Source organism: Typopeltis vanoorti, chromosome 17 (genome assembly GCF_054136105.1).
Source record: "Typopeltis vanoorti isolate ZY-2024b chromosome 17, IOZ_Tvanoo_1.0, whole genome shotgun sequence".
Lineage (NCBI taxonomy): Eukaryota > Metazoa > Arthropoda > Arachnida > Uropygi > Thelyphonidae > Typopeltis > Typopeltis vanoorti.
Genome location: NC_143565.1, coordinates 62,496,901 through 62,524,853, shown reverse-complemented (window position 1 = coordinate 62,524,853; position 27,953 = coordinate 62,496,901). Strand labels below are relative to the sequence as shown.

The 27,953-nt window shown below is 37.0% G+C and overlaps 1 protein-coding gene across 1 annotated transcript in view; it reads left to right on the top strand.

Moving 5' to 3' along the window:
* Nucleotides 1–27,953, top strand: part of LOC150097442 (BBSome complex member BBS2-like) — a 539,668-nt gene that overhangs the window by 499,313 nt on the left and 12,402 nt on the right. The window contains exon 18 of the mRNA XM_090406918.1: nucleotides 15,619–15,731. Within this exon, the coding sequence (XP_090263044.1) occupies nucleotides 15,619–15,731 (113 nt within the window). The remainder of the gene's footprint in view (nucleotides 1–15,618; nucleotides 15,732–27,953) is intronic.

Here is a 27,953-nt window from a genome sequence, read left to right as displayed (position 1 = left end):
ATAAGGTCTGCTATCCAGGTGGGAGAATGAGTAAAATAATTAAGGCAATTGGGCATGAGGAAGAAATGAGCAAGAGAGTTAGTCATGATTCTTGGGAGACGAGTGATCTAAGTGGACCTCCTGATATTTGTGAGGACAAATATCAGGAGACTATTGAGAAGAGTGAAAGTTAACAGTGTAGTAGGAAAGGATGTCAGTGTGTTGCTGAGGTATGACGACAATGAGTTGCAACGGAGAGCCAAAATCATGAATGGTATGCTAGCAGAGCTGTGTCTGGAGAAGAGAGTGAAGTTTGTGGATATATGGCATGTGTTTGAGGCAAGAATGAAATTATACAGGCATGATGGGTTGCATTTAAATGGCTTTGGAGTGAGTGTATTGGAGAAAGTGTTGCTGGATTGAAAGTACAGCGTGTGTGGAAGTACAATGTGTGATGCATGCAAGAGATCAGAAGAAACAGATGAAGGGAAAAATCAGGAGAGTGGTACTGAAGAGACAGAAGTGCTTGGCAGTGGAAATAGTAGTTGTGTGAGAGAAGAAGAGAGAACAGGAATGCAAAGGAACAAAGAAATGGGTGGAGCTCGGGTGGACAGGAAGACATGGCATAAGGAGAGTGGATGTTGAAAGCAGCAGTGAATATGTGTATGAAGATGGAGTATATTGTGATGTGGGTGTGGAAGTTGAGACTGAACAGATATATGTAGTAAGTGATGATAAAGGTGATTGGACAGGTGTGGTGGAGACATCACAACCAACACATGGCAGGACTGGCTGTAGACCTAAAAATGAACTGTTGTTTTTGTTTACAAATGCCAGGAGTATCAGAAATAAGGGGGATGAAATGGTTTCGGTGATTAAGTTTATTCGCCCCAAAATCATTGGAATAAATGAAATATGGTTGAATGAAGATGATATCCTAACTAGAATAGAAATGGAAGGATACAGTATTCTTCGTGAGGATAGAAAGGGCAAGAGGGAGGGGGAGTGCTGCTGATGATAGCAGGGGAATTATCAAGTCCACATAAGGTAGACAATGAAAGGGGAGAAAGGTGGAAATAGTGGCAATGGTTATGAGGCAGCGTGGTGCAACGTGGAGGTTGAGAGTCAGACATATTTAGGCCTGAGAATGTGGAGGTTGGTGATGAATAAATGTATAAACATCTTGGATTAATGAACAGAGCAAGGGTAATTATTATGGTTCATTTTCATTATGGTAGTATAGATTGGAATGAAGAGGGAATAGGGAAATAAGGAAAATGAATTTCTTGAGTTCTTGAGAGATAACTATCTCAGACAGCACATAAAGGAGAGCATGCAAGGTTTCAGAGTTCTAGATCTAATCATTTCATCAGAGGATGTGATTGTGAAAGGAGTTTCACACTTTCCTCCAGTTTGTGAAAGTGATCATGAAATATTCACATGTGTTGTGGCTAGTCATATGCAGACTTTTGTGAGGAAAGGATATATGTGGAATTATAAGGTGCTGGTGATTATGACAAGCTTAGGAGAAAGCTTGGAGCTATAACATGGAATGAGGAGTTGAGCAGTAAGGAAATAGATACTGCATGGGAAACTAACAAAGAAATACATAACAGCATCATTGTGTGAATGTGTTCTGGAGGCCAAAAGGCTTGAATAAGGTAGGTGTAAAATAGATGAATGTGGAGCTTAAGCATGAAATCTAGAAAAAGAAAGTACTTTGGAGGAAGAACAAGATAAATAATAGTAATAATCAGTCACTTGAACAGTATAAAGAACAAGCCAGGAGAGTGACTCAGTTAGTAAGGAAAACAAGAGTATAAGCAGAAATTGGAAAATTAAGCAAAGAAAATCCTAGAGAGTTTTTTAGATGTGGCAAGTAGAAGGAAGAATGATCATCGTAAGGTGAAGTTGATGGATGAAAGCAGCAGAATGGTAACTGCTGCAGAAGACGTTGAGGTATTCAGTGATCAATTTATAAGTGTGTTTCATCCTGATCAGGGTGGAATCATGAAGAACTTAAGTGTACAGGACATAGGAGCGGATGGTGTAATTTAGAGTGAGCAGGAGGTATTTGAGGAAATAAATAACCTTGATGTCAATAAGGCATAGAATTTGATGACATATCACTATTCATCTTAAGGGAATTAGCATTGGCATGCCTATTTAATAAAAGTCTTACAGCAGCACAGATTCCAAGGGAGTGGAAAGAGGGCAAAATTGTCCCACTGCATAAAGGTGGTGATAAGGCTGTAGCTACAAATTATAATCCAGTCTGTATATCCGGAGTTGTGGTGAAGGTACTGGAGAGATTGGTGAGAAGTAGGATACAGGAATGGATTGATAACAGCAGTATTCTCTGTGGTTATCAGCATGAGTTTGTTAAGGGAAGATCATGTTTCACTAACTTACTTATGCACTATAACAAGGTGATATATACATTGGATAGGAGAGATATATATACAGTGTAAGTATTTAGATTTTGCAAAGCTGTTGATAGACTTCCACATGACAAGCTCTTATATAAATTGAAACAGATGGGATTGGGTAACAGACTTCTGAGTTTGATCAGTGACTGGATGTTGGATAGGGATCAGAAAGTTGTATATATGGGGGTACGGTATCCCAAAAGAGAAAGTTCACTAGTGGCGCAGGGGTTAGTTTTGGGGCCAGTGTTGTTCAATTTGTATGTTAATGATATTAGGATTGGTTTAACTAGTGATATGCAGATGGTGCAAAACTGGTGGTGGGGGGGTAAACAATACAGAGTCAAGCAGGTGTTATGACCTTACAAAAGGACTTGAATAGATTGCATGAATGGGCAGGTAAGTGGAATTGTTAATTCAGTGTTGCAAAGTGTAAGGTTTTGAGATTTGGTAAGCAACAATGGGATGCAAAGTATACACTTGATGGGGGATACTTTGATGGAAGTAAAGGAGATGAGAGATCTAGGAGTAATGGCAGACAAGGACCTGAAATTCAGGGGCCACACTGGATAATGGCAATGATATGGAGGACCCTGACATTCAGAAATAGAAAGGTTATGATCATTGTATAAGGCAGGGGTCGTCAACCTTTCAGACAGTGCTGCATTAAAAATTTCAATGAAGCCTGTGGGCCACTAAGCTATACTGTGGTGTTTAGAATTGTAAGATGCTTTCCAGATTCACAAGGAATGCTGTTCATTTGATACGTTATATAAAATCCTATAAAAATAAACAAACTCAGCTTTAAGAGTGTAGGTAGGAGTGAAGAAAACATTCATTTTTTACAATGCCAATGGGCAACTTGGCAATATTTTTCCTTGACCAGCTTGTCGATGTTGGCATCAATCTTGGAAGTTGCTATGCACAGAGTATTCTCGAGATGTTGGTCCATAATCTGAGTTCTTGTCTTGGACTTCACATGTTTCATTCTGAAGAAGAACTGCTCACATAATTATGTGCTTCCTAACAAAGTGCACATCTTCAAAGCATGCCAGCGAAGATTAGGAAATGTGTTCTCAGAAATGTAGTCTTTGTAAAATGTAAGCAAGGGCACACTGAATAATTTTTCTCTCAAAGAAGAGTTGTTTTGGAATTCAAGCAGCTCCATTTGTACTGAGCCTGGCATTTCAGCAGCATTGACACTGAATGGCATTGAAAATAATTCTAAAGAAACCTGTTGGTTATGAAAATCACTAAATCTCTCTTCGAACTCACTTTGCAACACGGCTAATTTTGTAGCGTATTCATCAAGAGATGAACAGTTAGACTCAGCGAAAAGCTGAAAATGAGTTAAGTGTTTTTTTTTTGTGGGTTGTGCCTACCAAAGTTTGAGCTAGGCCACAAAAGCTTTGATGTGATCAAACATAGTGTGCACCAGTTGATCTTTGGATTGTAGCCGCGTATTTAGGTCTTTCATATGCAATGAAATATTGGTCACAAAGGCAAAGTCTGTCATCCACTTTGGATCATTAAATTCTGCAATTGGATTCCCCTTGATTTGCATGAACTGCTGTATTTTGCTCCTTAAGTCAAAGGCTCTTTTAAGAACCTTCCCTCTGCTCAACCAATGCACATCACTATAATAAACTACATTGCCGTGATCCGCTTCGCACTCTTGGGTGAAAAACTTGTAATTGACAATGATTCAATCCTCTTGCCCTAATAATGTTGACAACAGTCACAATAAATTTCATGACATTTTCAAATCCAATAGTTTTCGCACACGAATTCTCCTGGTGGATTAAACAGTGGTAATGGACAAAATCTTTTCCTTATTAACAAACCCTTCATTCTTTATCACCATAGCAGGGGCACCATCAGTTACCACACCCTCAAGGTTGGTTAAGCTGAGGTCAAAACATTGTAGCATTTTCTTGGCAGCTTCAAGAATATCAGTGCCTTTCATCGTTCCCTTCGTAGGTACGAGCGCTAGCATTTCTTCTATCACATTGAATTGTTGATCAATGCCACGGACAAAGATAGCCAGTTGTGCCGTATCCTTCGCATTTGTGCTCTCATCTAAAGCAAGTGAATATGACGTAAATTAGGACGACTGTTTTTTTAAAGTTCCTTCAATGTCATTGGCAAGTTCTTTGACATGTCGTGCTACAGTTAACCCAGACAAACTCGTTTTTTTAAACACCTCATTATTTGGGCATAGAATATCCCCAGCAGCAATGAGACATTCTTTCGCAAACTCACTGTCCAAGAAGGCTTTTGATTTTTTAGTAATTTTTTCAGCTATTACATAACTTACTTTGATGCACACTTCGCTCTCTTCCCTCTGCCTTTTAAACATACTCTGCTGGTATTTTTAATCAATTTGGAGAGGGTTCACCCACATGAAGGTGATCGAAATTGGGCATATGTTTTGTCTCATAGTGTCGTTTTATATTGTATTCTTTTGATACTGACACACGACAAATTAAACACACTGGCTTATCGTCGATCAGCACAAAAAAGTAGAAATTGGTCCACTTTTCATTAAAAACCCAAGAAGAATCACTTGATTTACACTTTTTAGTCGTAGACGCCATAGTGATGGAAGGTGAACTCAAAAAATGATCCAAAATGGGCCCTGTAATGGTTATTATCCACTGAATATGTCTCACACTAATGAAAAAAGTTTGGCAATATAAAACCACAATAGGCTATGGCTGACATGATGAACTTGCGTGTGCTTATACACAAATATCACACTGTTCACGACTGACTGACTGACTGACTGTGGTCGAGATCCTTTTGTATTTTTATGAAAATAACGAAGTATTGAAAACCTTCGATATGTATCTGGAAGGCACTTGAACGAACTACTGCTTCAGCCATCTGCGATGTTAGTACTAGTACTTAAGTACCACTTGGCGATGGTAGATGGTTGAAGAAGCATGTCTATTTAATATTTATTTTTATAAGATTTTATGTAAAGTATCAAATGCACAGCATTCCTTGTGAATCCGGAAAGTATCTTACAATTCTAAATACCACCGTATAGCTTAGTTGCCCGCTGGCTTCATTGAAATTATTTTTTTATTTAATCGCATTTTAATGTTAAGTAGTTATTTTTTCAAAATGGCTGATGGACCACGGCAAAGAGCTCTGCAGGCCATGCGTTGAATATCCCTGGTATAAGGCTTTGATCAGACCTCATATGGATTATTGTGCACAGATTTGGTCTCCTGGTTTTCATGGTGATGTGGGTATGTCGGAAAAGATCCAGAGAAGATTCACAAAGGTGGTCAGTGGTCTTTGAAAAGTGGAGTACAAGGACAGATTGAGAGAATATAAGTTGCAGAGCCTCGTGAACAGGGGTTGTTATTGGGTTGACATGGAAGAGATTTTTCATACAATGGTAGAGGTGGGGATAGAACAGTAGGCTATCGCTGGAAACTGTATAAGGAGGGTGTGAGCAGAGGAGTGAGGAGTAGGTTCTTTGCATGGAGAGTGGTTGGTGAGTGGAATGCATTGCCTGAGTGTGTTGTGGATGTAGACACATTGAATCAGTTTAAGGCACGGCTGGATGAGCATTGTGGGAAATAGTGTTTACCTCCCACGATGAGTTCCTGACTCCATGGAGGTCAAATGTTAATCATAATAATAAAGATAAATTATATTTTTGGCATCTTTAATTTATAGTATAACCAAGCGGAAAAACTTTCAACTGTTAAGGTTTATAATGGATAATGAACAACACCTAAATCTTTCTTTACATTATCAACCCCAGAGGTAATGTTAATGCACATGCTTTTAACCTTTTCATAGATATTAGATTCAGCCATGCTGCATCAAAAACTGCTTATGCTATCTGTTTGCCTGTTCAATCTGGGAGTTTTGGACCACCAGGTAGTTGATCAACTCTTTCACCTGAAATGAGAATCAGAAGGCAGTCAATAATTTCTTTCTCTGAAATATCCTCCAGCATTTATCATCCCTGTGAATGGTTAAAAGTAAACCTGCTTTAAATTCTGCAATTTTCTTTCTACCTTTTATATGCTGTGGACAAATGGAGGAGGGACTGACATTGTGAGATAATGGCATAGGTGCTTAATTGACCAGATTAGTACCATAAGTGTTTTTCAATCACTAAGTTTGGTAACGTCAGGACTACAGTAGCTGACAAACTATCATCAACAATAATTTTTCTTCCATGTTTCAGCCATGATGCCATCAACTTTGGGATCATGACTTGTTTATAACAAGAATCGTTTCATCTTTAAAGATACCTGTGGCATGACTATTAACAACAAAATTACACGATAACCACAGTGATTAACTTTGATTTGCTTGTTTCTAAGCACTGATGATGTACTGTTATGTTCAGTACGAAATATATGTACTTTCATTTCATTAAAGTTAATTGCTGTAGTTATCGTGTAATTTTGTTATTTAAGAATTGTTTCACTTACTTTCAAAGTGGCCTGTTGAAAGCAGTTAGCTTTCTCTTCATTTTCTCTTTCTCTTCTCTTTTCTTAAAATTTTCTTCTTGTTTCTCTGCTGAAGCTTCTTTCTTTGCAAGTGCCCCATCTGTACTTCCCAAATTCCCTCTGTGATGTGCCAACAGGAATTCCTTGTCTTCTGGAATATTTATAATGTACAAGGATGTGTCAAAGAGATCTTCAAAAATTTCTTTCCATTCATTTTTCTTCTTCATTAACACCTCCAAAGTTTTTGGTTTGTTCTTGCTCTTCCCAAGATTTTCCTGATTTCTAAATATTCCTTTAACTTTCTCCACAACATGCTTTTTCAATTTTGTAGATATTCTTGACTTTTCCAAGATTGCTATAACATCCTGGGCCCTGGAATGAATTGCCCTCCTTGTTGTTTATTTAATTGCCTTTTTGTGATGAAAAAACAAAGCCATGACTTCTTTTCCAGAACGGAGGTTTGAGTTTGGGTTGTGAATATACATATTGTAGTTTGCTTATTATGCTATTTCAGTATAGAAACTTTGACACATCATTGCAACCCTTAAAGATTCAACAAATTTGTTAAAATTTTTACTGATTTTTTTACTTATTTATTTAGAACAAAATGAAAGGAAAATTCAAAAATAAGGAGCACTCTAGTGCTTACTATCTCTCCTTGTATTCCTCATCTACTATTCATGTGGTGATAAAAACTGAAGATAAGAATTTTCTGGATGTCTGGAGTAATTAATTTGAAATGTTCCTAAATGAGATAAGCAGCATCAGATTAGTGGGAGACAGTATTCCACTATTTAAGAGGAATGTATTTGGAAATACTTATTAACTCTTAATATGAAAAAAGCATTAAAAAACTAAAATGTGGAAAGGCAGCTAGGGTAGATGATATTCAACCAGAAATGCTCAAATGTGATGATGTAAATTTTTTTAAATTTTTAAAACCAGTTACACTGCATATAAGAATGCCTGGTCATAAGGTCAAGTTCTGAATGATTGGAGTCAAGTTTCCACTAAAATAAAACTGAATGAGAAAATTACAGAAGAATTTCTCTATTGGATGTTCCACATAAGATTTATGTGTACATAATGGAAAAGTCTAATTAAAAATGTGAAAGAGAAATATATGGAAGAACAAATTGATTTCAGGCTAAATACACGTTGTCTGGACCAGATTTTTATAAGGGAAAGTCAGTAAGCTACAAATGGTTATGAAAAATGAAACAAATGAAATGCAAACCTTAGAAAAACATTTTCTCAGGAGATTATGTATAATCCTCTTCAACATTTATAGTGAACTTAGATGGACAGGAATGGGCCATTTTCAGTCAGGAGACTATATGGTGTATTACTCAGGACATGAGACAAGTCGTAAAAATGGAGTATCTTTCTTACTCAGGAAAAAGATGGTTAGGTATGTATTAGGTTATAATCCAGTGAGTGACAGAATCATTTCTCTCAGAGTGAGTGGACATCCAATGAATATGATCATCATTCAGGTTTATGCACCCACTGCAGAGGCACCAGAAGAAGACGTTGAAGAATTTTATGGCAAGATTTATGGCTACTTATCGGAGATTGGAATACAAAAGTGGGAGAGACTGAGGAACAAGAAATAATAGGTCATTTTGGTTTAGGTATTCATAAAACTGCAGGGAAGAGACTAGTTGAGTTTTGTGCAGAGCTTTGTTTGTTGCTAACACCTGCTTTAAACAGCACAAAAGAAGATTGTACACATGGATATGACCTGATGGACAATACAGAAATCAAATTGACTATATACTTGGACAAAGAAGATGGAGAAGTGCAATTCGGTCTAAAATTACAGAACTAAGACTTTTCCAGGTGCAGACTGTGGAACAGGCCATGAGTTATTAGTGGCTACGATACATGTGAAATTACAGAAACTGAAAACAACACAAATGTCAATCAGATATGATCTTGGAAACATACCAGCTGAATACAATGTTAGTATACAGAACAGATTCAACACACTCAATTTGTGTGAAAGAGAACCAGATGAACTGTGGGAAGAGATTAAAGATATAATTAAAACAGAAGCAAAGAAGAATATTCCAACAGTTTGTAAGAAGAAAAAGAAGTTTAAATGGCTGTTGGAAGATCCCATCAAAACTACTCAGGAAAGGAGGAAAATGAAGGCCACAGGAAATTTGCAGGAAGTACTGCATTTGAATTCAGAGTTTCAACGACAAGCCAGAAGAGACAAGGAAAAATACTTTAACCAGGAATGCCAACAAATAGAAGACCAAAACAAGAAAGGTAAAACAAGAGATCTTTTCAAGAAGATCAGAGAACTAACAAGGAAGTTTAGTACAAAGGTGACAATATTGAAAAGTAAATAAACACAAAGGATATCTTACAGAAGCTGCAGACATCAAAGAAAGATGGAAAGAGTATACAGAAGGCCTTTACAGAAAGGACTCCAAAATTACTGAGAAATTTGAAGAGCAGGATTCTACACAGGAGCCAGTACCACTGGAGAGTGAAGTGAGGTGGGCACTGCAACAGCTATTCAGTAAGAAAGCACCAGGAGGAGATGGAATACCTATTGAGCTGATCAAACCCCTGGGAGAAGAGGCATTTAAAATTTTAACAGCTCTATGTCAGCAAATTTGGATCACAGCTACATGGCCTAGGGAATGGAAAAAATCAGTTTATATACCTTTATTGAAGAAAGGCAATGCAAGAGAATGTGAAAATTACAGAACTATAGCACTATTTCTCATGCAAGTAAAGTCTTACTTAAGATCATTCAGAAAAGACTGGAACTATTCATGAAGAGAGAAATGTCAGATGAACAGGCAGGATTTCGAAAAGGTAGAGTAACAAGAGATCAAATAGTCAATGTGAGATGGATAATAGAAAAGCACAGAAATATCAAAAGAATGTCTGCCTTTGTTTCCTTGGCTATAGTAAGGCTTTTGACTCTGTAGATCATGTGAAACCGTGGAATGTGTTAAGAACAATGGAAGTACCAGAGCATTTCATTATCCTTCTAAGAAATCTTTATTATGAACAAGAAGCTACTGTCTGAACAAATCTTGGAGAAACTGAGTATTTCACTATCCCCATACCTGTTTAACTTGTACAGCGAATACATTTTAAGAATGGCAAGGCTGGAGGAATCCTCAGTTGGAATTAAAATTGGTGGAAGAAATATTAATAATTTGAGGTTTGCAGATGATACCACCTTGCAGCAGAATGCAAAGAAGATTTGGAAGAACTTATTATGAAAGTTAAAGAAGAAAGTGCTAAAGATGGTCTTAAACTTAACCTCAAAAAGACAAAAGTTATGGCAACATGTGAACTTAATGATTTTGAAGTAGATGGGGAGAAAATGGAAGTAGTTAACAATTTTGTGCCCCTAGGATCCCGAATTGATAAAGATGGTTATTGTACTGAAGAAGTTAGAAGAAGATTATTACTCGGAAAGAAAGCAATGACAAATTTAAGCAAGATTTTTAAAGATAAAGATATTAGCCTCGCAATAAAAATCAGAATCATCAAGGCATTGGTATTCCCTGTGGTACTGTATGAATGTGAAAGTTGGATCCTGAGAAAGAGTGAAAGAAGGAAGATAGATGCATTTGAATTATGGGTTTTGAGATGCTTACTAAGAATACCGTGGATTGCAAAGCAAACCAATAAATCAGTAATAGACAGAATAAAGTCAGATTGCTCCCTCAAAGCTATGATCATCAAGCAAAAATTGTCATACTTCGGACATATTATGTGAGCAAATGACAGTCTAGAGAAGATGATGATGCTTGCTAAAGTTGATGGAAGCAGGAGGGGAAGACAAAGAATTAGATGGATGAATGGAGTTAAAGAAGCAACTGGAATGCGCTTGGAAATTCTGAAAGATATGGCCAGGGACAGATCTGAATGGAGAATGTATGTTCATAGAATCACCAGTAGTCGAAAACGACTGGATGGAACATAACAACAATAAACAACATTTATAGTCCTTCAAAACCAGCAGCATAGAATCCATTTATTCTTTGTCTCAGCCAACTCTGCACCTCATTTTCAACCTTCTGATCATCAGCAAAATGTCTGCCACCAAGATGCTGTTTCAGCAGGCCAATCAGGTGAAAGTCATTGGTCTGTAAGGCAGATGCTGAAGGAGTTCACACAGAAGTTCTTGAATTCTGTTTTGGGTTCCTGTTGCTGTATGAGGTCTCTCATTGTTCATGCAGGATCACACTTCTCTTGTCAGCAGTGCTGGATATTTTTGACATATTGCATACTGAAGCATCAATAAAATTTCACATTACAATGTGGCAATCACATTTTCACCACCCTTCTGAAAATGGACCAGCAATACTCCTTGGGAAGACATGATCAGTCTTCAACATGAAGTGTCAAGCATCCCTGTGAAAATTTCTGGATCCACTTATGAACTGCTGCACATGACAAACACTTCTCACCATAAACAGGGTACATTTCTTTATGAATACCCTCCTTTGTAGGAAAATCCTTTTACTCACAAGAAATGCACAACAGCATGTTTTGACAGTTGTACATTCCTCAGGCATGGTCGTCATTTTAGATTGCTAAAAACGGCAACAAAACGCATACACCTATTACATGTACCTTCATCACAGACTGTGCTGCTACCTAATGATGCATACTGAAAAACCATTCACTTTCATTTTGCTTGTTCTACTTTTGTGTGTAACTTATTTACAAACTTTCCCCTTGTACTTTAAGATGGATAGTCAAGAGATCATGGGAATATACAAAGGATTGACTGTTTAATTTTTGTATTTAAGTTATACATACATATCAAGTAAAGACGTGATAATATTTCAAGCAGTATTGTAGTGGAGATGGAGTGCACTTGGTCAGCAATCCAATTTGGCCCAGATTTTTAAAGATTAATATTTGGATTTTCTTTAGCAATAATAGATAAATTTTAAACAAAGGGTTGAGAGATGGGTTAGCAGAGTGAGAAAGTGAATAAAACCTTATAACACAGCACTCTGCTGCTGGTGCTAAGAGAAAAACTCATTAAAATTTTACACTTACGAGGTTTATCTGGGAAATTCCTGAACTTTTGTACCAACAAGACCTACTAGCTGCATGCTTTATATGCTGCAATCTAGCAGCAACATTGGGAAATAGCCTAGCAAAAACTGCAGCATGATATTTTGCTTATTTATTGTACTGCATCTGTTTGTGTCAACATATTCGGTGCATCTGAGGATTTTTTGTTGTGTTTAAAAGGGGCGATTTTCATGATCAATGAATTTGTGTGAAGTTTTGCATCAAATTGGAAAAATCCTCTAACAGAGACAGTTGAAATGTTAATTTGAGAATGAGGCTTTAGGCCGGACTAAAACATATGAGTGGCAGAAATGTTTCAAAGATGGCCAAACTTCAGTTGATGGTGATCTCCATTCAGGACAACCGTCAGCATCGAAAATTGACAGAAATGTTGCAAAAGTTCATAAGTCATCCATTCTAACCACTGTTTAACTGTTTGTAAAGTATCTGAAGAAGTAAACATCTCAAAAACTGTCTGTCATGAGATTCTAATGCAAAATTTAGGCATGCATTGCACTGCAGCCAAATTTGTACCTTGCCTTTTGATTGACGATCAAAACCAAATTCGAGTTGATGTGAGCTTTTTTAGTCGAGCTTATGAGGATGAAAACTTTTTAAAAAAAACACACCAGGGATGAGACATAGGTTTATGGCTATGACATTGAAACAAATGCTGAATCATCCCAATGGGTGTCAAAAGGATCACCGTGACCCAAAAATAGCAAGACAAGTGCAGTCGAACGTTAAAGTGATGATTATAATTTTTTTTAAATTTTGAGAGCATTGTTCACCATGAATTTCTTCCACAAAGCAAGACAGTGAACAAGAAGTATTATCTTGAGGTAACACAGATCTTTGTGAGGCTGTCAGAAAAAAAAAAAAGGCCTGATACTTAGAGGGAAAACCAATGGATGCTTCATCATGATAATGTGCCCGCTCACACATCATTACTAATTTGTCAATTTTTGGCAAAAAACGGTCGTTCCATAGCCTGCTTTCTCAGCTGACCTTGCACCAGCATACTTTTTTTTATTCCATATCTTTTCAATTTCAAATTGAAATTGACATTGAAAGGCCAATGTTTTGAGTTGATTGACTCTAAAGAAAATATCGCTAGCGGGATACTGCACAGTATCCCAAAAGAAACATTCCAAAATTGCTAGCAGTGGTGTATACAAAGTGCAGGAAAAGGCAACAAGGCCCAGACAAACTATGTATATGGTGTAAATGGCACATTATACACAGCAGTATGTTGCCTGTACCTAAAGTAACTGTAAATAAGCAATTAGAATTAAAAACTGGTAGAAGAAGATGGTACAAGGTCATACCCCCCCCTCCACTTTTAGTTTTCTTCTGTATGGATCACATTTTGAAGAAAAGTGGCATTAAACCTGACATCAAAACTGGAGATATTTAACTAAGCTTTTTTACATATTATGTTACACCCATGTAAATAATTGCAGTACAGTAAACTCCTACTATTTCCTATCTGGTATAAATTTTCCATCAGTGATGACCCCATGGAATGCTAGATCAAGCAAAGCAATTAAGATGCATATTGTTCAACAGCAGGTTGCCAACTGAGAGCCTACAGCTTACAACCGAAAATAAAATATTTTAACTAGTATGAATCAGTTCTAATAACTGAATCAACATAGTTACTGAATAAAAACATAAACAAAGTTTTTTTGTCACAAAATGAGAAGTTTTTGACATTGGTTGTTTACTTTCAACTCATGAATGCCAAAAATTATTAGGCATTAATGCGACTTGGTTGTCAGAGGATGATATAGGAATAGAATGCAAAGAATATAGCATTTTTACAGAAGCGACTGAGGAAACAGAATGGGAGTAAGATTGCAGAACTACTGATTGAAGATCATTATCAGATACTGAAATTAGTATTTGAGCAGAATTATTGCCAGAGACAAAACATACATATGAGATAATAATAAATTTAGTTTAATCCTTTATCCAAGTGTGAGCAAACAAAGTTTGCCCCTGAAAATATCTTCAGGACTGGGGTAAGGTAGTACAACACCAGGTAACTCGTAGCAAAGGTGGACCAAGCTAACATCATTCCTATCTCAGTATCTCCCATAATGCAAAACACATCTCCTTGTGGATATGTATAATGTTATGCATTAAGGGAAGGGCCACTACTCAGACTAGTTTCGACCTTTATTGAGATCTCTTCAGTGGGAGCCAGTCCCAGAAGTGGAGATATCAGGCAGAAGCAATGGCAAGGTCATCTTTACCTGTAGGAGTTGCCAAATGGTGTGCCACCTTTTTATTAAATTACTCTGGATTTAGAGAAAGATGTTGAAAGTTTATTTTTCACTTGGTTAGACTAATAAATTTAGTTTAATCCTTTATCCAAGTGTGAGCAAACAAAGTTTGCACCTGAAAATATCTTCAGGGCTGGTCAGTACATATGAGATGTTTGAACCAGAACTAAAAAGTCAATCCTCGCAGGATTGACTTTTCAGTACCTAACCTCGCCTCATACAAAAAGTACTCACCCAGCAATCTATGATTAAGTCAATAATAATAATGGTCAATACAAATGAAGTGATAGCAGCAAACCAAGTGTCTGCTTTGTCAACTATAATAGCAGCATTCTGCAGGAAGTTTCTGCAATATTCACAGCAAGTCCTGTTATGTTTAAGGTCAGAGCTCTTATTTTTCATTACAGTACAATGAAAAACTATGGGTGAAGTATCTGATCTTATGAAAAGGTATGGATGACAAGTATTTCCCCATTATTTTTTTACAATCCTGACAGGAGCTTCTCTAAGTTGAAAGAATCATTCCATGGGAAAAACGTCGTTACCATAGACAAAGTATCATCATCATCAAAAAAAAAAAAAAAAATCACTGCCAGGAATATGAGATAGTGATGATAATGCAGAATAGATATCATATGAGAAAGAGGGTGAAGAGTGGTTTCTTTTCATGGAGGATAGTTGAACCATGGAATGCATTGCCTGATAGAGTGGTGAGAGTGAGAACGGTCAATGTGTTTAAGGATATGATAGACTTTGTGTTTCCTAGGAGGGACCTCCTACGATGAGTCTTTTGACTCCATGGAGGCCTGAATAATAATAATAATATTAAGGGCTTGTAAAAGTATTTTCTTAAAATAAATGTTTGCTTTAAGAACAGGATGCTCTTAATGTGTGCAGAACTTTAGAATAACCCTCATAGCTGCAAGTATTGAACATTGTAATAGATGTATCCTTTTGCATAAAACCATTAATTAACATCAAGATATAATTTTAATTTGATTCACAATAGGCAATATAGAAATTATTAATGTATACATATGTATTTCCATTTGGTATCTTCTTATTATATGTTTTGCAAAGTTTTGCCTTATACATTATTACATAACACCTCCAGGGAGTCCAAAGACTCAACGAGGGAGGGCACCTACTGTACATCTCTCTGTCTCCTCCAACCACAACTATCTTCTTCATCTAACCACCATTCTGACCACCACAACTAGCATTTTCACAGACAATCACAAACATCCATGCCCACGGCGGAATTCGAACCTGCAACCTTTTGGCTGGTGAGCTGATACTCTAACCACACGGCCAACCAGGTCGGCAAATGGATTTGTCCGACATATGAATTTGTATTGAGGCAGTTTTTATTTTCAGGTGGAAGAACATCAGAGTGTTCGTCAGCGGCTCTCTGCAGATATGGCAGATAATTCTAGTTTGATTCGGAGTTTGGTGGTGCGTGCTGAAGATGCTCGGCTTATGGGTGATTTGTAAGTCCTGTTTTGTAAACAAGATTGTTCTTTGATTTTTTTTGGTGAAACAAATTATAAAAATAAATGGCCCATATGCAGTAAATTTCAAAATGAATTAAACAAATAGTAACAATTAAAAAAAAACAGCTTATAATAACAATTAAAACATTCTGGGTTAATACACATAGCCAACTGGCTGTGGGCTTGCAAATATCGATATTCATGGTGGCCATGAACATTGATATTTGCAAATGTCTTTAGGCATTAAATAAATTCCGTTACCCAGTGTGAGCCCACCACCTTACTTACTGAAGGCCTGAAATGGCTTGGAGGGGGGGGGGGTTTCATGTTTGGTTTCTGTAGCAGGATTTTCAGGTTATTTAACCCTTCATAGGTTTACAACCTTTAATGAGTAGGATTCATATTATAAAAAAAAAAATAAGTTAAGTACATCATATAACCCGTAGCAAGACATTTTAAGAGTGTGTGTATGTTATTCTTGTAAATGTTTGAGCAGAGGTGCTCAAACCACTTGCTCAACTTTCATTTTGCAAACATCCATTCACTCATTGGAATCATACTTGTGAAAGTATTCCAAAGATATGGAGTTAGCTTTATGTTGTCTTGTGGTTACAGAAAGAAAGCAGATATGTTTATCTTGTTACTGAGTGTGAGCATGGAGAAGACTGTGTCTGTTGACAGTGATTAGATGGCGGGCAAGCTGAGCAGTGTTGTTGCCATATGAGAAAAAGTCTGCATTTTTTTTTTCCAAAACACAATAACATTGCTAATTAGCAGACAATGTGGAAAGCTGAATGCATCACACTTGATTGATTTTCTCATGCAAGCAGCATGTTACCCAACCCCATGAATGAAGCAGTAAGCCTGGAGTGTGTGGTGTCCACAAGACTATGCTTATGATAGCCACTGCTGTGCTCTTTGTAATGTCACAGATAGCATCTATTGATCTATTCATTAATTGCTTTCAACATAAAGCTAACTCCATTCTCCCTGAAAGTTGAGCAAGTGGTTTGAGCACCTCTGCAGCACATTTACAAGAATAACATACACACACACACTCTTCACATTTAAAATACCTTCTAGATTCAAGTCTCATCATGATGAGAGGACTCTTTGTATGGGCCTTTATGTTATCTCTGAACTTATAGTTCATGTTGCTCCTTTTGTAATATATAGGCTTTTTTTTTTTAAGGGAGCTTGCTGGTTTTATATGAAGGATTTGGTCTCATGTGGTTATATATTTTCCTCCCAGAAAGTCACATTTTTCATCTGTAAAACAGGCTTATTGAACACATGCAATTTTTTTTTTTTTTTATGTTGCTCCCATTCACAACAGGTTATTTTACAAACCTATAGTACGTTTTATACTATGGGTAGGCTAGGAATATTTTTTCCTATTTTTATTTATTTTATGTTTATTATTTACATAGTCTGGAGACTAAACATGAAACATTTTCAAGCCACTTCAGACATCCAATAAGTGGGATGGTGGTCTCACACTGACAATTAAATTCATCTTCTACCTAAAGACAATTGCAAACATTCATGCCCATGGTGGGATTTAAACCCACCGCCTGTTGGTATGCTAACAGGCAAGCAACAGAATTAACAGATTGCATCATATTGATGTATCGCATTGAGATTAATCACATTGTGTAGTATAGAGCCACCTACAATGGTATCTTGGAATGTCATGGAGATGCATGTTATACTACTACTAATAATAATAATAACTTATTCCTTCTTTCTTTCTTTTATTCTGTATACCTATTTTAAATACAGTGCTTCACCTGAAGAAAGATAATGAAGAATTTCCTACATAATGAAATTTCAGAACTGCATTATTTCCATGAATGCTTAGCCATATTGTCTGACAAGCTCTATACTTTATTTCTCGTATCTTAACTGATGAGCATAGGCTAAACCAAAAGAAACATCTTCACATGATGCTGCTACCTCATGATCTTTACTATGGATGCAATTCTTTCTTTTCTCACCAGCTCTTACATGAGTAAATGCAAGAAAGATATAATGATTTACAAAAATTTGAGGAAAGAGGAATGATTGTAGTGTTTCCAGTATGACAGTTGATTCTTTCTGTAATCATTTTCTGTCTTTTAGAAGCAACAGATATCCTGAACAAAAGTAAAGACCGTTATTCTACATCACTCTTAAATGCAATTAATAGGCTTTCATTATTATATGTGATAAAGTACGGTTTATTGTCATCATGGTATCTGAATGACATAATTAAATGTGGAAAAGTTTTTATGGATACCCCAAGCACCACAAAAAGTTGTTTAACCTTGTATGCTGCATGAAAAGAAGTCAATGGACATGATAGTGTGGGGAACAAACAGCCACGACATCCTCCTTAATGAGATGTAGGACCTCCTTTTGCCGTGATGACTGCAGCAATCCTATGGGGCATATTTTCCACAAGTGTATGATAATGATCAATGGGAATTTTGAACCATTCATCTTATAGACATGTAATGAGGTCCTGGACTGTTGTGGGACAGATGTCCCTTGACCTCACCTGATGCTCCAGTTCATCACACAGGTGTTCAATAGAGTTGAGATCAGGGCTCTATGGAGGACCATTCAAGTGTGGGGATGTTCATGCTCACAAACCATGTAGTTACAGTAGCAGCCTTATGACACAGTGGCATTATCTTGCTGAAAGAGACAATGGTCAGCTCCATAGTAATGACACAAAGTGGGAAGCATTGCATTGTCCAGAATGTTCAGATACCTCTCAGAGTTCAATGTTCTTGGAACCACAAAGAGGTCCGAGACCAAACTAGGAAAAACAGGACCATATACCATCATACTGCCATCTCTAAATTTCATAGTTGGGGTTATGCACTCTGGTAAGTGATGTTCACTGGGCATCTGCCACACCCATGTCCATCCATCTCTTCAGTAGAGGATGTAACGTGATTCATCACTTTATAACACAGATTTCCAAGCTTCCACGTCCCACTGCACATGCTCTTTGCACCACTGAAGGCAATGCTGCACGTTGGTTTGGGTAACGTGGCTTGCATATTCCGGTCCCACAATAGAACTGGAATTGTGAACCTTAGTTCTGAATGTTTTTCTGCAGATGCGTGTTTCAGTTGATGCCTGGAACTCTGCATTCAGGTATGTTGGCTGATGAATGGTGGTTTTTACATATCACCCTTTGTAGCACCTACTGTCACATTTGGTGATCGTGGTGAGTCATCCGCTGTGGGAAGCACTTTCAGTTGACTCCCTGTGCTTCTATCTCAGTATGGTATCACTAATTGTTGATGTGGAATGGCCCAATTTGTCAACAATTTGCTGAACAGATAGGCCTGTAACATGGCATCCTATCACAACACCTCTTCTGTTCTTGCAGCCATTTCACCTGGACACGGTTGCACTGTCTTTGGCAAATCACATTCCTCCAATTTATACCATACTACAAACATGTGACTCATTACATGCCATGGTGTGCTTTGCCCATGCACTCGAATTGATAGAAAGTTGAGAAGAATAATGAAACTTGTTCTTCTTTTTATGAGATTGTTTTTAACATTAGAATTGAAAACCTTCATGTTGTACTTTTTAGGAAATATGCAAACTGCTTTGTTGATCCAAAGGTCAGCAATAAAGAAAGAAAGAAAAAGAAAAATTTGTTGTGTGAGTTTGGACTTGAAATACAAAGGAATAATGTTGACTATGGCCACTGTGGAGGACACACACACACACACACCACACGTACATTCTTCATTTACACGGTAGATTGGTTCCAGAAAAAATCATGTAAATGAAAACTGTGTAAAAAAGAATACAGTGCATATGAAAAAATAGACAAAATGTTTCCACATGTGAAAATCTGATATGAACAGTAAGTTATTTTCTAACAAAACATATATATATATATACCATATATTCCGGCATATAAGTCGATATTGGAATTTTTTGAGTTTGAGTTTTTATAGTATACTCATTGTATAAGTTGACTTGAAAAATTTCTTTTTCATATTGACCAGTTGACCAATAGTGAACTAAAGGGCAATGGCTCCTTTTAAAAGAATGAAATATGATGCGAGTTTTAAGTGCAAAGTGATTAAATTTGCAAAAGAAAATACTGTGTTGCTGACGTCAGTTCGGAGTAAACAAAAAACTAGTTCGCGATTGGAGAAAAAATGAAACTTTAATAATGAAAATGCCAAAAAATTAGTGCGCTTTACTAATAGGAATTTGTAAGTGGCCTATTCTAGAAAATAATGTTGCGGATTGGGTTCGAGAAAATCGCCAAAATGGACTCATTATAACGAGAAATAATATTTGTTTATTTGCTTTGAAGTGGGGTGAAGCAAATAAAAAGGACAGCGAAAGCTTCAAAGCTACAGTGAGTTGGTGTAGCCGGTTTATGGAAAGGAAAAATTTAGTGCTTCGACTAAAAACGAAAATCGCACAGAAGCTGCCAAAGGATTTGGATGATAATTTATTAAGTTTTCAAAGATTTATAATTGCTAAAAGAAATAATTTTTTCTGTAAATAAATTTGATATAAGTTGAGATATTTTTACTTATTTACCCTTTTTTGTATATTGCTAATAAATTTAACAGAGTACTAGTTTTTTCTTGGAAAGCAATCAATTTTTGACCCGGCGTATAAGTTGACCTAAAAAATTTAGTACTTTCTTTCAATGCTGAAAAGTCGACTTATACACCGGAATATACGGTATATATATATGCATCTCTTAAAGAAAATAGTGTGTCACTAATAAAACAGAAATTCGAAAAGGTCCAAATACACTGGTGCATATGGTTATTAGTTAAATTTTATTCACCATCACTTTCTGACAGTAGCCACATTCTTTTTGTGTGAGACTGGAATTAAATCACTTCCATCACTTGAAACACTTCAGCCATCCTGTTTGTGCTGCAATTTTAAAATGTTTTCTTCAGTAAAAGGAACTAAATTAGCACTAATTTCCAATAATTCCGAAGGTTGATTTTTTTTTTATCACAAACTCTCTAATTAATCGTTGAAATCCTGTTTTGACTAGATCTTTGTATAATTCTTCGTATTGCACCATACATCACTTCAGTTCACGTTTAAACTGTTTGGATCATGTGTAAGAAAATGACTTTGCAGTTTTACTAGTTATTTGAAGCCCTTCTTTAATCCTGCAGTGAATAGAATGTCTTCTTCATTATCATCATCACTTTTTATGGGGGATACACTAATCATGGTGTGTATCCCCCCCCACATACACACACACACATAACTTTGAAATGTTCTTGAAGAGTAATATCAGAGTGAGACCTCCTCAGTGTTCCAGATGAAGAGATCGGCTCTGAAATGAAAGACCAAGGAGTGTCAGCCACGACGAGAATATTCATACATAGGGATGGTGACCTGGTCCCCACCAGGAATATCATCTGTACTTTCAACACCCACCAAATCTTTGAAAGTGGAATATCTGAACTGCCCAGCTAGTTTCTACATCCTGAACTCTTGGCACTGCTTTAACCCAGCGCTGGTGAGGTGGGAAAATGTAACAAAAGTGGTAAGGTAGGGTCCGACAGACCCACCCAAATAATGTAGTGTATTATAGAAATCCATATCTTTTTAATCAGTATTAGATTACATATTGTTTAAGTGTCCTGTAATTTTACAGAATAAAATGCAGATCCACAAAATTAACTCATGGTTACAGACTAATTCTAAATCAATTTCACTATCATCATCTCTGCTAAATGGCTCCTCATCTGTCAAAGCGTCATCTATAAATTGACGTAACCACTGTTCTTCCCTCATAACTCATCTGGTAACAAAAAGATATTATGCTTAAAATACACTCTAAATATTTACAAAAGCGTATTTGCTTATAGTTGGTATGTAAAAATATAGAAGACACAGGAGTAACGATAATATTTTAGTAGAATATACATGAAAACAACTGATGTTTCGGAAGTAAACATAATCACACTTTTGGTAAGGTGGGGTCTGGTGGACCCCAGCACACTTTACACCTCTGCACACTAAACTTGCTTGCGCACGACAGCCTGTCGTCTATGGTGTCAAGCAGTGGGTTATGGGAGGGGAAGCTATACTGAGGCATGACTCACTGCCACGCGTTGTTAAAAATTTATAGTCAATTTAAAATCTTTGGGTCTGTGACACCCCACCTTACTAATGCTGGGTTAATGTCAGAAGAATGGTCATTCTTAAAATGCCTGTACCTGATGGTAGTAAAGATCATGAGAAGAAAGACTTATGAGCAAAACATCAAAATCTCTAATTGTAAGGGAGATTACCCAGCACATTCCTGAATTTGCCAAAGGTGGAAGGATGAAAGAGAGATCCAAAAAATAAAAACCAAGCAGAATGGAAGTGCAAAAGCAGTATACCACAAAAGTAGCAACATCTAATGGTAAACTCTCCTACACTGAGAAGGCAGCTGAGATGAATGCATCAGTAGGGACCTAAAAATGTATGCTGATCCTTCCCTCTCATAACTATATCCCTGAATGTTACTGCTTTTGAGTGCATAAAAGAGAAAAATCAGTATGGGCTCACTCCTGAGGACGTGCCAAAAATGATCCCATTGTACAAAAATCCATTAATTAAAATAATAATAATAATAATGGAATATGCATGACAGAAGATCAAAGACATGCCCCCAGATCCTTTAACCCTCCTACCGGCCAAGGTGGATGAAATAGTAAGACTACCCCAGACTTTTTCATGGATCAAAACTTCATCAGCATTCTATCTTTTATCAAGTATTTACCTTCTGCCGCTGTTAATTCCTTAACGGCGATTTGAGAGCCATTAGCGGATTAACTGTGGTCGAGTGACACTTTTGTGTCACTTGTCTTTACATGTACTCTGTTACTTCGAATTTTCTTCACTGTACTTGGATATTTGATCGTTTTTTTTTTTTTTTTTTTTTTAACTGAACAATTTATTTCTTGTGTCTCTTTCCAAAAATAGAAGTTTCACATCTGCCAAAATAAATAATCAATCCTGAAATGACCAAAGATCAGCCTTTGCAATGAATATACTTTAGTAATAGTTAATTTCCTCCACTTTACTGACAATATAGATTCTTTTTCGCGAATTTTCAAATGTTTGTTTACGTTTAAAATATTTTGTGAAACATTTATATTTTTAAATAACATTTAGTGAAATAAATATGACATTTTGCTTTCTTTCTTTGCAAAATACCTTTCTATGGATTGTCACATTTCAATTTCATGAACGATTTTTTTTTTTTTTTTTGTGAACAACAAATGATTATAAACTGCATTACTCGGTTTCCGATATTGTATCTTTTTTAGTATCAAAAATTTATACCTAATGGTATTTTATCAGAGACTCTTCGCCTTCTTCTTTTGCTGAAAATTGCAACAGGTTTTTTTTTTTTTTTTTGTAGGATGCACATTACTATAATATCCAGTGCTTAACCACTGTAGATATGTTGAAAATATCATAGGAAGGATATTCTGTATGGAATGATTAAAAATTTATGCTCGTTTTTAGGATTTTTTACTGCAATCCCCCCTCTCCTGTCCTGGAACTGAGTTTTTAAATTTCTATAGCTTTGAAAGCTTTCAGACGGTATTCAAGATCTCTTATTTCAGTTTACCGTTTTAACAAAAGAAATAAAGCAATAATATTGTTGTATATTGAAGCTTCTAATTCTGTACACTTTCTTTGAATCTGAAATCAGCAGTCTGCTGAAATTATTCTAAGATTTAGAAATACTATGCTGTATTTTCAACATGTAAAACTGTATACCACACAAAGAAATTTCAATTGTGTTATTTCTGTTTCTTTTTTTTTTTTTTAATCTAAATATTACTACTTATATTTCTGCTGATTGCTATTTCTGAAATACGTCTTAGAAATGCTGGACAATAATCCTCTTACCTAGAGGAAAAGCTAAAAGTCTTAGATTACTCATTTGAGAAACACAAGACAGAAAGTTTCCAAGAAGTCGCACTAAATTGCCTCAAGCAAGAATGTCTTGTTTCGTTTTCTGTTGTTCAGATATCCTAACACAGTAAAACTGACATTTCTTTTAATGAAATATTAATTTAGTGATGAAATATTTATGCTAAAAATGATTTCTTTATTTATAGTGATCAGTTTCACTTTTATTATCGAAAAATTCTAAATTATTTGATAATTATCTTGAAAAAAATTACTGGTATTGCTGCTGCTGCTCTTGCTTGCCATCTCACAAATGAATTGTATATTGGGTATACTTTCTAATATTCCTTTCTGTCCAGTAACAAGTTGTAGACTAACGGAGATTACTACCCCCCCCCCACACACACACCACCACCACCACCACTGGGAACCAGATCAAAAGAACATGCCCAGAAGGCAGCACACTAAAGTGCCTTGTGCAATAACTGAATATTTTACAGGCAGAAATTCCTTGTTCTGTTTTTCCATCTTTCTGATTGATTAGCAGACATTAGCATATTCTGATATTACATTTGTAGGATGACAGTGTTTTTAAATATTAATTTATCCTATTAGCCAATGTCACATAACTTCTTGATTTATAATAATAGGGAAATAATATGTATAATTTGCAAATTTATAATAATCAAAACTTAGTTTCTGTGTCGAAAAAATTAAATGTTATGTGGAACAATTATTATGGAAAAATCACGAATGAAATAAAAACTGTACCTATGTTTCATAACTGCTTTCGGGTGTCTGGTAATGTTGCAACGGGAGGGGGGAGGGGTGATGCTATCAAAGTCGAAATAAAGTTCATTTGTATTGTGAAAGGAAATGAAATTTCACATTTCATGCATTTGATATACATATTTTGAATAATAAAAATAAGCAAATGTATCGTTTACTTTAAAAATTGGAGAATAAAATATCTGAATTATGCAGTAAATATCTATAACTGTTAATTTCATTTTGTAATGACCAATTATACAGGGAAACCAAGAAAGTGAAAGTACAAAGAACAGTAGATTATTATATAATATAAGAAAAAATTTAGTGATATTACTATTACTATTATTACGGGCAACTCCAGGGAGTCATTAGACTCATCGAGGGAGGCCCCAAATCATATTCATCACAACTATTTGACATTCATACAGTATCTATCATACCTCGCCTTAAACTCATTCACTGTCACAGCATCCACCACAGACTCAGGGAGCGCATTCCACTCATTCACTACTCTAAAAGTAAAGAACCCAGCTCTAACACCTTTACTAACCACACTTTTGCCCGGTTTCCATGGATGTCCCCTAGTCCTCCCACAACCAGCCCTGTTCTCAAAAATATCTTCTGAATTAATTTTATAGAAACCCTTCAGTAATTTGAATGTCTCCCCTCCTCTGCCTATCAACCAATTTTTGCAAACCACAAATCCTCAACCTGTTCCTCATACGGTTCATTCCACAGACCTGCTATCATCTTGGTCACTCGCCTCTGGATCCTCTCCACCTCCTCCCCATCAACAAGAAACCTAGGTGACTAAATCTGAGCACAGTAGTCTAGATGGGGTCTTATCTAGGCTCGATACAGAGGAACAATAACCTGCTTGTCAACGTATTCTTCAGCATCCAAATGATTTGATGAACTGATTTGGCCACTTTTGCAATGTGTCCCCTAAATTTCAATTCCTTATCCACCAACACTCCTAAATCTCGTGCCTCATCAATTTCCTGGAGCACGGTTCCACCAATGCAGTAAACTGCTGCCAATATTTTCACCCCAAAATGCATAACCTTACATTTTGCCACATTAAACTGACATCCATTCTCCTTAGCCCAGACCTCCAATCTATCCAAATCATCCTGCAAAATTTTGACGTCATCTGCATTCACTATTGCCCTACCCAACTTCGCATCATCCGCAAACAAATGAACTGTTCCTCTCAGATCCTTTCCTATATCATTTATGAACAAATTAAACAGCAGTGGTCCAAGAACAGATCCTTGTGGCACACCACTAGTCACAGGCCATCTTGTGGACTCTACTCCTGAGTAAACCACTCTCTGATATCTCTCTGTCAACTACCCTCCTATCCATCTCACCAACCCTATGTCCATTCCCATATGCTGCAATTTACTGATTAGAATTCCATGTGGTATCCTGTCAAAGGCCTTAGCAAGGTCCAGTAGAATCACTGTAAACCCATTACCCTTATCCAGTTCAGCCGTCACTGTGTTATAATACGTGAGCAAGTTACTGAGGCATGACCTACCCTTCACAAAACCATGCTGTCCCTGATACAGTATCCCGTTTTCTTCTATCCAATCTTGTATTTTCCTCTTGACTATTTTCTCTAAGACCTTGATAATGATTCCTGTTATGCTGATTGGCCGGTAATTTTTAACAGCAGCCTTGGAACCACCTTTGTGCAGTGGAACTATTTTCCCCTCTTTCCACCCCCTTGGGACTTACCCTGTCCTGAGGCTCAAATTAAACAAAATGGTCAAGGGCACTGACAATTCTTTGGCCGCTTAACTTACGACACGAGCTGGTATACCATCCGATCCCACAGATGTATTGACATTGAGGTTCTGTAATAGACTAGTTACCTCTACGTCATTCATCACAATTCCAGTATAAGCTGTTGGTTCTTCGATTCCTGCAAAGTCACCACCTGGATGATATACGCTTGCAAAGTGCTCGCTCAGTAATTCCACAATATCGACTGATTCGGTTACCTCCCTACCCTCAGCATTTTTTAAGATCATTCTTCCATGAGCATTTTTCCTTTTACTTGCAACATATTGTAAAAACTGTTTGGGATTCTCTTTAGCCTGTGTGGCCAATTTCCTTTCGTAATCTGCTTTTGCTTTTCTTACCACCCTTGTTACCATCCTGGCCTGAGCTTTATACTGTTCCTGCACCTGATGGTCAACCTTCTCCTTAAATTCCATCCACAATTGTTTCTTTTTTTGCAGCTCAAGCTTAATAGTGTTATTCATCCATTTAACCCCTACTTGATTTATTATTCGGACTCTTGGTATACAGTCAACCATTGCCTCCTGCAAACACTTGTTAACCACCTCCCATGCACTATCAACATCCAGCCCTTGCAGTTTTACATGCCATAGCATTGAGCCAAGCACACACCTCAGCTTGTCATACTTACTAGCCCGGTAATTCCACATGTACCCTGTCTTAATTGTAAATTCGACTCCTTTAGCCACTTCCCAAGTCATGACCTTATGGTCACTCTCACCAATTGGTGGCAACATGGTCATGTTCGTTACAGCCACATTCTCGGTTGCAATTACTAGGTCCAGCACTCTCTGCCCCCATGGTATTTTCCAATACATGTTGCCGTAGATAGATGTCCCTTAATAACCGCATAAAATCCAATTCCTTCCTCTCATGTGCCCTCTCCTCTTTCCAGTCAATGTTACCATAATTGAAATCACCCATAATAATTACCCTCCTTCCACTCATTTCTTCTATTTGCTTATGCATACTATCCCCACCATCCACTCCATCACCCAGTCTATAGCAGCACCCAATTGTATATTTTGTTCTGCTGGATTCTATCTCACACCAAACAGCCTCAAATGTGCTTTTTTCCCCATCATGCAGTTCAACTTCTATACTCCTTGGCTGAAGATCATCAGCTATCATCAATAACACTCCTCCCCCCTTTTTATTCACCCTGTCACTCCTGAACACGCTATACCCGTCGCATTCAAATCCACTAGCTTTATCATCTTCTGTCAGCCATGTTTCACTAATACCGACAACCTGTGGCCTGGAAGTGCCAACCATGGCCAAAAACTCTTCCTTTTTGTTCCTAATACTCCTGGCATTAGTGTACATGAATCGCAGAAGTCCATTTGTCCCATCCCTACTTTGATGCCTTATACTAACTATCCCATTCTGATTTGTTGTCCGTCGTACTCGCTTGGGCATAATATACTCATTCATACACTTAACTGCCCCCCCTAAAGTCTGCATATCTACCCCCCCCTCTTAATAAATCTAGTTTCCCTGAGTCTGTACATCCACTTCCACATCATTCATCAACACTCTTTCAAGTCTCCGTACACCAACTCCATTCAAATGCAACCCATCCATCTTATATAAGTCCTTTCACCCATCGAGCTCATTCCACACATCCACAAATTCCACACCAATCTCCATGCATAGCCCACGCATAAAGTCATTGGCAATTATGGCCCTCCTTCTAAACACTTTACTGTCATACCG